This window comes from Lynx canadensis, chromosome C1 (assembly GCF_007474595.2).
Source record: "Lynx canadensis isolate LIC74 chromosome C1, mLynCan4.pri.v2, whole genome shotgun sequence".
In the NCBI taxonomy this organism is placed as follows: domain Eukaryota; kingdom Metazoa; phylum Chordata; class Mammalia; order Carnivora; family Felidae; genus Lynx; species Lynx canadensis.
Window position 1 is genome coordinate 31,325,978 of NC_044310.1, and position 12,749 is coordinate 31,338,726.

Below are 12,749 nucleotides of genomic sequence, written 5' to 3' on the forward strand. Positions count from 1 at the left end.
CCGCCGCCACGCGGTCGGGTCCCGGCACCGACTCGGCGGCCCGCGCGGCCGGCGCGCCCGGCCCCGCCACTCGCTCCGCGCGCCCCCCTCCGCCTCGCCGCGCCCGCCCGCTCGCTCCCTCCCGATTTGGGAAGGCGGCCGCGGGGCGGGCGGGGGTGGCGGGGGAGGGGCGGGGCGGGGGAGGATGACATGTGAGCGGCGCGCCTGAGGCAGGTGGAAAGGCGAGCGGCATGGAGCGCGTAATAAGAGAGTTGGAGTCGGAAAGAGCCGCCCCAGTCGCCGGGGAAGCGGGCGGTCAGTGCGGGCTCCGGCGGCCCCCAGGCTCCGCGCGCCCGCCCCCGGCCCCCGCGCCTCCCCGGCCCGGCCCCTAGCCCCCGCCGCCCCGCGCCGGCCCCGGGCTGCCCCGCCGGGCCCGGGTCCGAGCCATGCGCCGCTGAGCGCCCCGCGCGCGCCCGCCCCGGACCTTAGCCGGGCCCCGGCCCCCCCTCTGCCCGGCGCCGCCCATGGCCGAGGCCCCCCCGCGCCGCCTCGGCCTGGCCCCCCCGCCCGGGGACGCCCCCCGAGCCGAGCTGGTGGCGCTCACCGCGGTGCAGAGCGAGCGGGGCGAGGCGGGCGGGGGCGGCTCCCCGCGCCGCCTCGGCCTTCTGGGCAGCCCCCTGCCGCCGGGCGCGCCCCTCCCTGGGCCGGGCTCGGGCTCGGGCTCCGCCTGCGGCCAGCGCTCCTCGGCCGCGCACAAGCGCTACCGCCGCCTGCAGAACTGGGTCTACAACGTGCTGGAGCGACCCCGCGGCTGGGCCTTCGTCTACCACGTCTTCATGTGAGTTTGCGACCCTGCGCCCCTTGCCGCGCCCCCGTGTGTCGACCCCCGCGCGGCCCCTGCCCGAGCCCGGGGCTCCCCGGGGATGGTCGGCCGCCATGACTCCGCCCCCCGCACCCCCCCCACCCCAAGTTCCCACGACCGACCCTCCTCTCTACCCCCAAGCCTGAGCCCGATTTCTGATCCCCCGGTCTGACCTTAACCCTGATCCCCAGGTCCTGATCCCCGCTTGACCTCGCTTCTGACCTCCCCACCGCAACTCTTTATTTTCACCCTGATCTCCAACCCCTGCTCCTCTGTCCCAGGTACTCCCCACATCCAGCTTCTGGTCCCCCATCCTCTCTGCATTCCGGAGTCACTACAGCGGGGTCCCCTTTCCTCTTCCCTGCCTGTCTCCTTGTGCCCCAGACACAAAAGGGACTCATTGGCCCCCACACACTTTCTGTCACCATCTCCCCAACTTTGTTGGCAGAGTGGGCTTCCCCCCGGGCTCCCCTTGGAGATGACCCTGTCCAGGAATGGCCTCCACTCCATTCTGGGGCTGGCCCCCCATTGTAGGTGTTTGGGGGTCCCCGTGAACCACCTGAGCCCTGACACTCGTGTGTGCTGTATGTCTGTCTTCACCCAGCCTCCCCTCCACCGTCAACTCCCCAGTGGCAGCAGCGGGCGGCCCTGCTAGCTTGCCCAGCTCTCTGGCTGCTGCACCAGGCCTGGCGCTGGGCACCCTGGGGAAAAAGAAAGAGGAGAGGGGTAGGTTTGGAAACACTGACGCTGCGGGCCCCCTCCTCCCCCTTGCCGAGCTCCTACAACTTTCAAAAACACTGACCCCTCTTGGATGTAAAGAGTGAATTTTGGCAGCTCAGAGCTCAGTCTTGGGGGACGGCCTGGCCCAGCCGGGAACATGAGAGGCCCCGCAGATATCAGTTGAAGGGCCGGGCCTGGCGCTGGGACGCCCGGAGGTGCCCGAGAAAGACCTCCGGTCCCTGGAAAATGTACCGATATTAATTCCTTATTGCTGCTCTCAGAGAGGGCTCTCTGGTCTTGGGGTCTCCTGGGTGGTCCCCTTGCCTACCCACCTGACTGTCAGACGGTCTTTCTGCCTTGTCTGGCTGGCCCTGTGCCGGAATTTCCACCTGTGTGTGGTTGGCCCGTCTATTCATCTCTCCCCCTGACTGTCCAGCCGTCCCTCTGCTTGTCTGTTTCCGTCCCTCTGTGTGCCTGCCTGTCCACCTGCCTCACTCTTCTACTTGTCTTTTTCTTCCTGTCTTTTGATCTGTCTTCCTGCCTGCCTCTGCCCCATCCTAACTGGGCCCACAGAATTTCAGAGGTGCAGGGGAGGAAAATGCTAGCAAAAGAGCCCCCTGGCCACAGGGAAGGTGGAGGAAAAGAACTCTCTCAGCCAGTATGCTTGGGGGCAGGGGTGGGGATGGGGGTGGGGGTGTAGCCTTGACTTTGTGCAGAGACCCCCGCTGGGCTAGGCCCCGGGGCAGAGTGGAGTTTGTCAGGAAATGAGGTCAGGTTTAGGGTCATGGTCAGCTGTTAGGAGTAGTTCAACCCCACCCACCCCCCCCCCCGTGCCCATTGGGAGGGTCCAAGCTGAATATTTTTCGCGGCAGAGAGGACTGCTGGAGTGATGACAGTACAAGGGACAGTGGAGTCAGGTGAGAGGAGCAGGGGGACTGCTAATTAAGGGTGGTTGTACTGCTTGCATTGCAGCCTGGGGTGCCCAAGGAGGCTGAGACGCAGAGAGCGCTGTGCCTTCCGTGGGCTCCTCTTGGGAGATGACTTGTCCAAGGCATGGCTGGGCCTGGGGAAGCCAGCTGACCTCTGGGGTGGGGGTCTTTAGTCCCGAGGCCTGGCCTCTCGGTCTCCACAGGGGTCACTGGAGGTGAAGGACCAGCCTCATGTCACCTGGCTAGCCACTGTCTTCGCGTCCTCTGGAAGGGCCTCTCCTTCCTCTCCAGGAGCTAAATCCGCTGGCACCTTTGCCCCACATCCTGCCCTTTCCGGATGCCAGGAATGCCCTGGCCAGGGGCACGCTTGTTCTGACCACTTGTGCCCGGGAGCCCAGGGATGAGGCATCTCAGGAGCTCTGAGGAAGGAAATGCAGTGTGAAAACATCCAGACATTTAGGAGTTCTCAGGGAACTGGTCATCTGACTTAGAGATCAAAGGAAGTGAGGGGTTGGGAGCCCCACCTCTTGTGTGCTGTGTGATCTTGGGTTGATGGCTGGGCCTCTCTGAGCTTTTAGATGTCTCGGCCATCAAAGTGGTTAGAAACCCCAACCTTGTGGACCTCCCTCTTGGATAAGGTAATAGGTGGGAAAGAGCTTGGTGAGCTGGAAGGGTCTGAGTGTAAAAGATGGATGTTACTATTGGGGCTGGTGGAGGGGGGGGCCCACACAGGAGGCCTCTCCCATTCTCGAGGCGCTCCAGGTGTGGGGTTTCTCAGCCACTCACTGTAGGGTCTTGGCTGTTCTTGCCAGGAAGCGCTTCCTGCTGTTGGACTTCTAGCTCTCTCGCTGCACTGTTGGTCAAATCCTTTCCCCACTCCACAATGGCGCTCAGAGGCAGCTCAAGCGTAGGGGTTCCAATGTGCACAGTTAGCAAGCACCCCCTTCCCAGAGGCTCAGGCCCAAGTAGGAGGGCCCTGGCAGAAAAGCCTGGAAGAGGAGGGCTCAGAGGAGGGAATTGGGGTGAGCTGGGTCTGTTCACCCCAGGCGACACCGCCCTCACACCTGCCAGCGAGGTCCTCCTGGGCCCCGCACCTTTTCTGGCACCGAGGTGTGGGAGATTACCCAGAAGACAAGCCCCGATTTCTCCTCTCCTGCCAGTGCAGCTGTGGCCTCTGGGAAGTGGGAACCGCTGACTCCGGTCTTCTCCTTACTGAGGTCCAGCCTGAGGGATTGTAGGCCCATCTCTGAGCTCTCTCACCTCTCTTTAGGCTCCCAGTCCTCTCAGCCAGTCCCTCCTCTGCATCCCCAGCCTTTGACTTAAGCCCTCAACCCTTTATAGACCCTGCTCTCTGAATTTTGAGAAACACCTCACCTCCTTGCTGCATTCTCTCAAAGGCCACCCCAGCCTCCCTTTTGAAGCCAGAGCGCTGGAAGGGGCTGATACAGGGCAAGGCCCCATCACTTCCCATCTTCCCCGCGCCACTGTGAGGCTGGCTGCTTCCAGCCCCCAGCTGCCCAGCACTTTCTCTATGTGAAGGCTTACACTCTGTAAACATCCTCCTCAGCCTTGTCCCTGGGGTCAGAAGCTGTGGGAATGGCGAGGGGAGGAGGTGGCCGCCGCTCCTGGGGCCCTAGACTCGTAATCCGGGAGTCCTCCAAGCTCCCACCCTGACCATCTGAGAAAGATCACCGCCTGGGTTGGAAATAAGTCCAGCAGAGGGGGCCCAGAGCCCTCAGGCATCCCCACTAGGTGGGTCCTCACATTTTGACAGCCCATTTTGCTTATGAGAAAACTAAGGCTCCCGAGTCAAACAGTGAATAAGAAGCAAATGCAGAACCAGACGCAAAGACTCCTGACTTCCTGTCCAGGACCACCCCCTGCTCCCTGCAGCCGCCTGGGTTGGCCCTTGGAATTTGAACTGAAGTTTCTCATCACGCGTGGAGCATCGGTTATGTGGCCGGGCACCGTGCTAAGTGCTCTCCATAGACCACGTCCTTGAGGAGGGTACTGTTCTCCTCCTCCTTTGACAGATGGGGAGACTGAGGCTCAAGAGAGGTCACTGAGGAGCCTGCTCAGAGCTAGGTCGGACTCAGAGCTGTCTTTCTCCTGCGACTCGGCTTCGGCCAGCAGCCCAGCCCCAGGCCCAGCCTCAGGCGCGGTAGTCCTGTGTCAGTGGTTTCTCTGGCCCCAGCACCCAGCACACAGGCAGCAGGGGGTGGGCAGTGACAAGGGTTTGTGGGATTGGGTGGAAACTGCCCAGCCTCACCCAAGGTAGTCATACTTCTGCTGTTCACGGCTTTGCACACACGTCCCCGCGGCACGCTCAGCGGCCTGCCTCATGCACACGCTCACTACAACTTGGACACACACGGCCGTGGATGTCACACACGCACCTGCAGCAGGCATCCAGTGAAAGGAAACCTAATGCACAGCTGTGTCCACTCTGCACTCGCTTCGCAGACACACACCTGGGCCTGCGGCCCCAGCCCAGACCCGTAGGACAGAGCAGAGTTGACCCCACTCCCGAGTTTTCTGCCCCCCCGCCTGTCCATACCTGCGGGGCTGCCCTTACAGGTCTGTGTGTATTTCTGCGTTTGTCTGGGAGGGCGGCCTCAGGCCCGCGTGGGAGCAGCGTGGGTGGCCTCCTAGAATTTTGCTGGCCTTTGCTTCCCCCGAAGGGCCCTCTGAGGCCCTTCTGCCCAGGCCTGCAGTGTGCTGCTGGGTACACCAAGGCACGGAAAGGGGCAGATCGGTGGTATGACTGTGCCAGGAGCCCAGGCCTTCTGCCTCCCAGGTCAGGACTTGAGATGACAGTGTTCCTCACCCCCCCTGGGCTGGTGCTCCAAGAACTTGGCCTGATGCTGGGGACAGCCTTGGAGCGTGACCCCAATTTTTTTGTGCCGCTGTTTTTAAGTTCTTAATTCTTTTGTCTGGTCTTTGTGAGGAGGGGGCGAATGGAGAGACCATCCTGCCAGCTTTCTATCCCTTGTATTCCCCACCCTCCCCCTTAGGTCCCTTTGCACCCTCCTGCCCTAACTCTCCTTTGGGGGTCACCGGAGCAGGTTAGATTCCTCACTGCTACCCCACCCCAACCCCGTAGTACATTCGTTCCTGCCGTTGAGGAAGCCGTGCTGAATGACTAACTTCAGTCCGTATTGCCGTGGAAGCCTAGATTCTTGAACGTTGGAGCCAGGAGTGTTTCAAGAGGTGATTATTCTTGGGCTGATGGCAGCACTTTGAGTGGGTGATTAATTGAAGTTTCTCTGAGCCAGTCAAGGGAGCTCGAACCGCCTGGGGAGCAGGAGAGAGGAAAGCTCTGCAGAGTCTGTGGCCAAGGCCTTGCCCCTGCTCCAAAGGAGGCCACGCAGGGAGCTTCCCCGACTCGGAGCGGCTCATCACCCTTCCTCCCCGCACCACACGCACGGGGGCCGTTGCGCAGGACTGACCCTCCTATGGGCCAAGGGGCCCAGCGGGGAACTCTGGGGGCAGCCCCTCTCTAACACCCCCAGTGTGGGAGTCGTGGGGCTGGGGTGGAGAAAGGGGCGACGTGTCCTGTCTCCAGTGGCTGCCCCACCGAGGGTTAAGAGCATGGGGTCTGAGCCGGACAGATTTGGGTGCACTTCTGGTTCTACCCTTAGCGGTTATGTGCCCTTGGGCAAGTTACTTCGCCTCTCTGAGCTTCAATTTTTATCATCTGAAAGCTGGGAATGACCATTCCAGCCTCTGGGATAGTCAAGGCCAAGTGGGTTAAAGCACCTGCTCTGTGCCCTGCATGGGCCGCAGCCACCGGCAAGGGCACCGGCGTATTGTGTTGTTGTCATTTTCACTGTTCTGCCTGGGGAGGGTCCGACCGGGTGCTGGCCCAGTAGGGGGCAGAGTGTGAGCTCTCCGCGGGGGTCCTGAGGGCCCCAGCCTGAGCCCCTTCCTTGTGGTCCCTCGTGTAACCGCGTTCACATCTGAGCAAAGTGAGGCTGGTGAGAGGGTGCCACCCACCTATATGCTACCTTGTACCAGGTCACGTAACTAGTGAAGGGTGGTGCCAGGACTCCAACTTGGATCCTTAGGACGCTCTCCACCAGGCCTGGGGGCGGGGTGGGGCACAGGGAGACAGACCTAGGACTGGGGCCCAGGGAGAAGTCTGCTGAGACTGTCTGGCCACAGGCCTTTCCTGCTTCCTCTCCCAGGGACTGGCGGAGAGGTCTGGGGGGTAAGTGTGAGCATGTCTGTGTGGTGCGGGGGGAGGAGCATGTATGCGACAGGGTCACCGTCTGGCCAGGCAGGCCGAGGTGTGGGCCTCGTTAGCAAACCCTGCAGCGAGCCTGGCCCCAGGGAGATGGAAGAACAGCCATGGTGCTCAGGGGGACAGTGGGGGGGCTGCTGGGAGAGGAGGGCGATACCTCACTCTCTCCTGAGTGTATCATCCTGGGGAATGGGGACAGGGAATCCCAAAGGTGATTCAGAGATCTCAACACCTGCTGGGAAGGTACCCACCCCCAGGCCACCCCAATCCCCAAGCCTCACTCTCCTCCCCTGTAAAATGGGGCTGAACTGGAAAGTGGACCATTCAGGGCTATCAGGCGCAGAGTGATTCTGGAGGGCCGGAAGAGCCACCGTATAGACTCTGAGTGTTGCCAGGCGAGGACCTGGGCAGTCTCCAGCACCTTCTCCCTGGGCCCCTCAGAGGACTGGGAGCACCAAGAAGGGCACCCAGGAGGCTGTCTGCCCCCAGCTGGGGCTCTAAGGGGCTGGGGAGAGGGTGCTGGTCAGACCTCTGGGCCCCCATGAAGTGCCCCTAGGACTCCAGGCTTTCTGGGCAACTCTCTCCCTAGGGCAGGATCTTCGTGCCCTGGGGGTTGGCACCTGGTGGGGGGTGAGGAGGGAATGGGAGGGGCAGCCCCAGGCAGCAGACTAATTGGGCTGGGAATCTGTGGGCAGCGCCTGAGGGAGGGAGGCAAAGAGAGCTGGAGCTCAGCAGTTCCTTCCCTCTTTCTTACTTCCTGGAGATTTGGGGAAGAGTGGGTGGAGTGGGGTCTCTGGCCTAGGGGCCCTCCCCAGTCCCTGCAGGGAAATCTGGGGGGTACTTTCTCCTGACTCCTCAGACATCTAGGCCAGGCAGGTGGGAGAGGGAGGAAAGCTTGCTGGAGATCAGTGGAGCAGGGTTCCCACTGAAGCGTAAGGGATGCAGGTCAGACAGCAGGAAGGACTGCCCAACAACCAGGAGGCAGAGCGAATTCCCTGGGGTGCTCTTTCTAAAGCTTGGGGACCCATGTCTAGTGTGGCTGGACAAATTCTACTCTGCTAATTATCCTCGGCAAGCAAGCGGTACCCCTCCCTAACAGTGTGAGAATGGAAAACAGAGACTGCTCCCTGGAGCCCAGCTCTGGGGGCTGGGGGGAGAGGGGTCCAATCCGGTATCTTTTGGCTTTGGTGGGAGGGGGAGGTGGTCACAAGCTACCTCTCTGCCACCCTTCCTTCCCTGCCACTCCTCCCTGGGAGCCTCAGGCCCGTCCAGGTCACCGTCTTTGGGTTTATTTTTTGCTGGGCTAGGCTGTCCCCTGGGAGGGGAGGGGGCAGGGAGCAAAGGAGGGGAGAAGGAACAGCTTTGTCAGCACAATCCCGGGCGCCTCTGCTCCTGCCCTCCTAGGCCTGGCTGCCACCCTCTTCCGGAGAGACCGGTCCCTGGGCCCAATGGGGACCCAGACCCCTGCGGGATGTCCTTCCCTGGGGCACAAATAGGCCTTTCTCCCCTCACCGCTTCTCATTTTGTCTTGCGGCTAGCTTCTTTTCATACATGGGGAAACTGAGGCCAGGAGGAGAGACCTGATTGCCTGAGGACACAGCACATGCGGGCCTCCTCAGTGGATGGGTGTTGTACTGTAATCTTCCAGGACCGAGGAATGCCTCCCTCTGCATTCCACCCCTGATTTCACTCACTCGTCTAATTTCCCGACTTCTGGGGATCGCTGGAACTCTGGCGGGAGAGACAGAGGAGGGACGGAAGTGTGACCCGGGCCGGGCCGGCAGAGGGAGGGAGGTACAGCCTGGGGATGCAGTGAAGGCCGCCCAAGCTTGTCGGCCCTCTCCCCTCTGCCCTTCATTCCCCTTTCTGTAAAAAATAAATTAGCCCTATTTTACAGACGGGGGAATGAAGGCCTAAAGGCAACATAGCTGCTAAGTAGTGGAGGGAGGATTCACACCCACAACGTGGTTCCCTGGGACGCTGCCACGTCGCCCCTGAGGGTCGAAGCCTGTTGGGCCTTCCCTTGCGGAGCCCGCCCTTCCCTTGACTCTCTGGCTCTTCTCCTTCTGCCTGTAGAATGTTGGGGTTCCTCGGGGCTCTGCCCTGTGTCCTCCTCCCTGTACAGAGTTTTTGTGGAGGGGGGGGTGGGCTCATGCCCTCCTGTGTCACTGGGAGTCACCTCTGTGATGACAGCCTGCCCCTCCGCAGTTCCAGCCCTGAGCTTCCTGTGGACGCCTTGCCTTCTCTTCTGGTGGGCACCTCAAACTCAGCCTCTCCCTCCAGCCTACCCTTCCCCAGTCTCCCCTGACGGTGACGCTCGTACGCTCACTGCCCAAGGCAGGAACCCCTTCCTCAAGCATCCTTAGTGACCCACGTAAGAAGCAACTTGTGTCTCCAGCACATGCTGTTTAATGCTCTCTCTGCTTTCCCCTCGCCCTGAAACTCCCTCCCCTCGCCCATCCGTCATCTCAAGAACTCCTGTTCGCCTCTCAGCTTGAGGACCACCTCTTCTTGGAGTCACTCCCCGCACACCCCCACCCCAGGCTCAACAGGGGGCCCTTCCCCAGAGCTCCGCTCCGCTGGCTTCGCTCAACCAGCCCTGTGTGTTCTTCTGGACGCTTCTGCACCAGGATTGTGAGGTCTGGCCGGTGGGGGTTGAGCACAGGCCTTGGCGTGTGGTTGGTAATTTGTAAATGTTTGCTGAGCCAAGGGAATAAAGGTGGCATTGAGGCGGTTGTAAGGATGAGAACGGTTTTGCCAACTAGAGAGAGGTTGGAATAAGGACCCCAGGTCCTCTGTGCGCAGGCACTGAACTGGAAGCTTTAGCGATTTTTATCCTGAGTGCATTCCACGTGGAGGCAACAGCGAGAGCAAAGGCTCTGGGGTGGAATGCCTTCCTCTACCCTTTCTGCCCCAGGATCTGCAGAGTCTGTTGTTGTGTCCTCGGCCCTGAGGGTGGAGCCTGGATCATCAGGCTATGGAGGTAGACTTTGCCCTGTGGGCAGTGGGGGACAGCCATAGGCAGTGGCAGGACAGGGAGGTGCCACTGGCTGGAAGCCTGATTTCTTCCCAGGAGCTAGTGCTTTGCAAACACTATTGTTCCCATTTTGCAGTTAGGAAACTAAGGCTCAGAGAGGAGAAATAACTTGCCCCAGATCACACAGCTTGTCCACGGGGGAGCCAGGATTCGAACCCACATCCGTGTGGCCCCCGGCCCAAGCTCCGGATGTCGCTCAGATACGTCAGCAGACCCATGCGGTTCTCAGTGGCCTAAGGCAAAATTGAAGGAAATAAGGACGATGTGGTGACTTTTTCATAAAGCTAAATTTATTCCACTTAAAGGAGTTTTAGTCTGAGATTATGCCCTTTCTTTTATGAAATGATGGGGCTGGGAATTTTTTTCAAATGTCCTTACTTGGCAAAATAAAAAGTTGACAACCAGTCCCCAAGTGTTTTTGGGAAATTTTACCCGTGCGTGAAATCCTTGAGTCTGGGCGCCACCCAGCCTCCTCCCTCCTGAGCTCGAAGGCCGGAAGAGTCTGGGTGGGATGGAAGGATTAGGGGGATGGTCAGTCTCCACTATCCATTCCTTCTGGGCCTGTGCACCCAGAGTGCAGTGAGGACCAGCTCAGGCTCTAGCCAAGATTGGGCTGGGGGTGGGTGGGGACAGGGTCAACCACAGTCAGGGTTCACCTGTCAGTGAAGGGAGCACTGGGGAGGGGCGCCTGGTGGCTCAGTCAGTTAAGCTCCCGACTTTTTATTTCAGCTCAGGTCATGATCTCACAGTTGTGTGATCGAGCCGCGACTCAGACTCTGAGCTGACAGCACAGAGCCTGCTTGGAATTCTCTCTCTCCCCCTCTCTCTGCCTCTCCCCCTGCTCGTGCTCACTCTCTCTCAAAATAAATAAATAAGGGGCGCCTGGGTGGCTCAGTCGGTTGAGCTTCCGACTTTGGCTCAGGTCACCATCTCACGGTCCGTGAGTTCGAGCCCCGCGTCAGCCTCGGTGCTGATAGTGCGGAGCCTGCTTGGGATTCTGTCTCTCTCCCTCTCTCTTTGCCCCTCCCCTGCTAGCTCGGGCGCAAGTGTTCTCTCTCTCTCTCTCTCTCACTTGATCTTAGCCAAAAGGCTGAGAAGCGATGTCCGTCTCTCTCAAAATAAATAAAAACAAACTTTAAAAAAGAAAAGAAAGAAAAAAGAGATATCTCAGGTATTGTGCCAAATGTTTTCCAAATATCACTTCATTTAATCCTTCCAAGAGCCCTGGGGGTAGGTATTTTCATTACCCCACTGCACAGAAGAGGACACTGAAGCGTAAACGTTAAGCATGTGCCTTTGTCACACAGCCAGTAAATGCTGCGCACCCGGGAGGGCGGGAGTTTAAGCCTGAGCGTGCAAGGACTCTGGGGTGAGCAGGTCTTCAGGGCCGCAGTCAGTGTGTGTGAGGGGGCGGGGTGGGGGGGGGCGCGGTGGCGCTCATAGTGTACATGGGGATGTGGGTTGGGATGGGAAGGCCACCTTCCTGCTGGGTGGCCTCCAGCGGTCACCTTCCTCTCTGAGCCTCAGCCTCCCTCTCCTACTGTGGCTCTCAATAATAAGAGAGATAATAATAGCAAAGGCTTACCCATCATATTATGCCTGACTGGCCCTCATGGTCCTGCAGCCAGTATGAGAACCAGCTGAGCCTCAAAGTTCATGGTCTTGTCCTCCACCCCAGTTCTGCGCTGGGAACTTGCTCTCTCACTTGGGAAGCCTTCACTGGCAATCGCTTGGGGCCCGTCACTGTCCCAGGTGCTGGGGACAGAGTAGTGAATCAGACCCTCCCTTGGTCCCCGGGGAGATGTGGCAGAAGCTGATGGTTGTCCGGGGAGTGCAGAGTCCTGTAGGAGCCCAGCACAAAGGGGCCAAACCCAGCCCTAAGTTGGGCATGGCTAGGAAGGCCTCCCAGAGGAAGAGGATGAGTAGGAGTAGTAGTTAACCAAGCCAAAAGGAGCATGGAACAGCATTCTGGGCAGAGGGACTAGCATGGGCAAAGCCCAGAGGTGAGGCTGACCATGGCATTTGCAAAGACCTCCAAGAGGTCAGGAGAGTGGGAGCCTGGAGGGAGCAGGAGGTATGCAGAGAAGCGGCTGGGACACGAGCTGAGGGTGTCAGGCTGAGGAGCAGTGACTTCCTGGAGGAGAAGGAAGGAAGTGAAGACAGGAGTACCCTGGGCAGATTGGTATTTTAGAAACACCTTTGTGGATCTCCAAGGAGGATGGTAAGGGGGGAAATTCTGGCAGGGAGCCATGGGGATGCCATCCACTTGGCCTCTTTTTCCCTCTGCCCTCCCCTCCCCTCGGCCCAGCCCCCTGAGTGGCTCCTCTGGAGCTGCCCACTAACTCTGCCGAGGCCTGACCAGACCTGGCCTGAAGCCCTAGGACTTTGCCTGTAGGGAAAGTTCAGCTGCTTATGCAAAGCCTGGCCTGGGGGAAGGTGTGTGTGGCTGAGCTCAGGGAGCCTTTGGAAGCAGAGGGGATGGGTGCAGGCCCGGAGGCTGTCTGCAAGGATGTCTGGGGATAGGGCTTAGGATCTATGCGGGTCCCTAGAACAGTGGCCTTAGAACAGGCTCGCGAGAACACCCAGGGGTTTGGCCCAGCTGGTGGTGCGGTGTCCTGGAGAAGGACGGAGCTCGGGTGGCCCAGCCTGCCCCACCTCTTTGTCCCCTCCCTTTCTTGCAGCTCAATAGAGTGTGGAAATCACCGGTCTCACCCCATCCCCTCATTCTTCTGATGGGGAAACTGAGGCCCAGAACAGGGCATGGGCTGAACTTAGGTCAGTGGCAGAGCTCAGATTGCAGCCCAGCCTAGCTCAAAAGTCTCAGTTGTCCCCAACACCTATAAATAACAGTGAAAAACTTTCTGCAGTGAAAACTTTTCTGCAGAGCTGACCGGGGACCCGGTGCCTTCTGGGTGGTCTTTGGCAGGCCTCTTCACATCCCTGAGCCTCGGCCTCTGGGTCCAAAATGCTACCTTGGGG

The 12,749-nt window shown here is 59.9% G+C and overlaps 1 protein-coding gene across 1 annotated transcript in view; it reads left to right on the plus strand.

Moving 5' to 3' along the window:
• Positions 1-503: 503 nt before the first annotated feature.
• Positions 504-12,749, plus strand: part of KCNQ4 (potassium voltage-gated channel subfamily Q member 4) — a 51,751-nt gene continuing 39,505 nt past the window's right edge. Inside the window, exon 1 of the mRNA XM_030327251.1 lies at positions 504-817. Within this exon, the coding sequence (XP_030183111.1) occupies positions 504-817 (314 nt within the window). The remainder of the gene's footprint in view (positions 818-12,749) is intronic.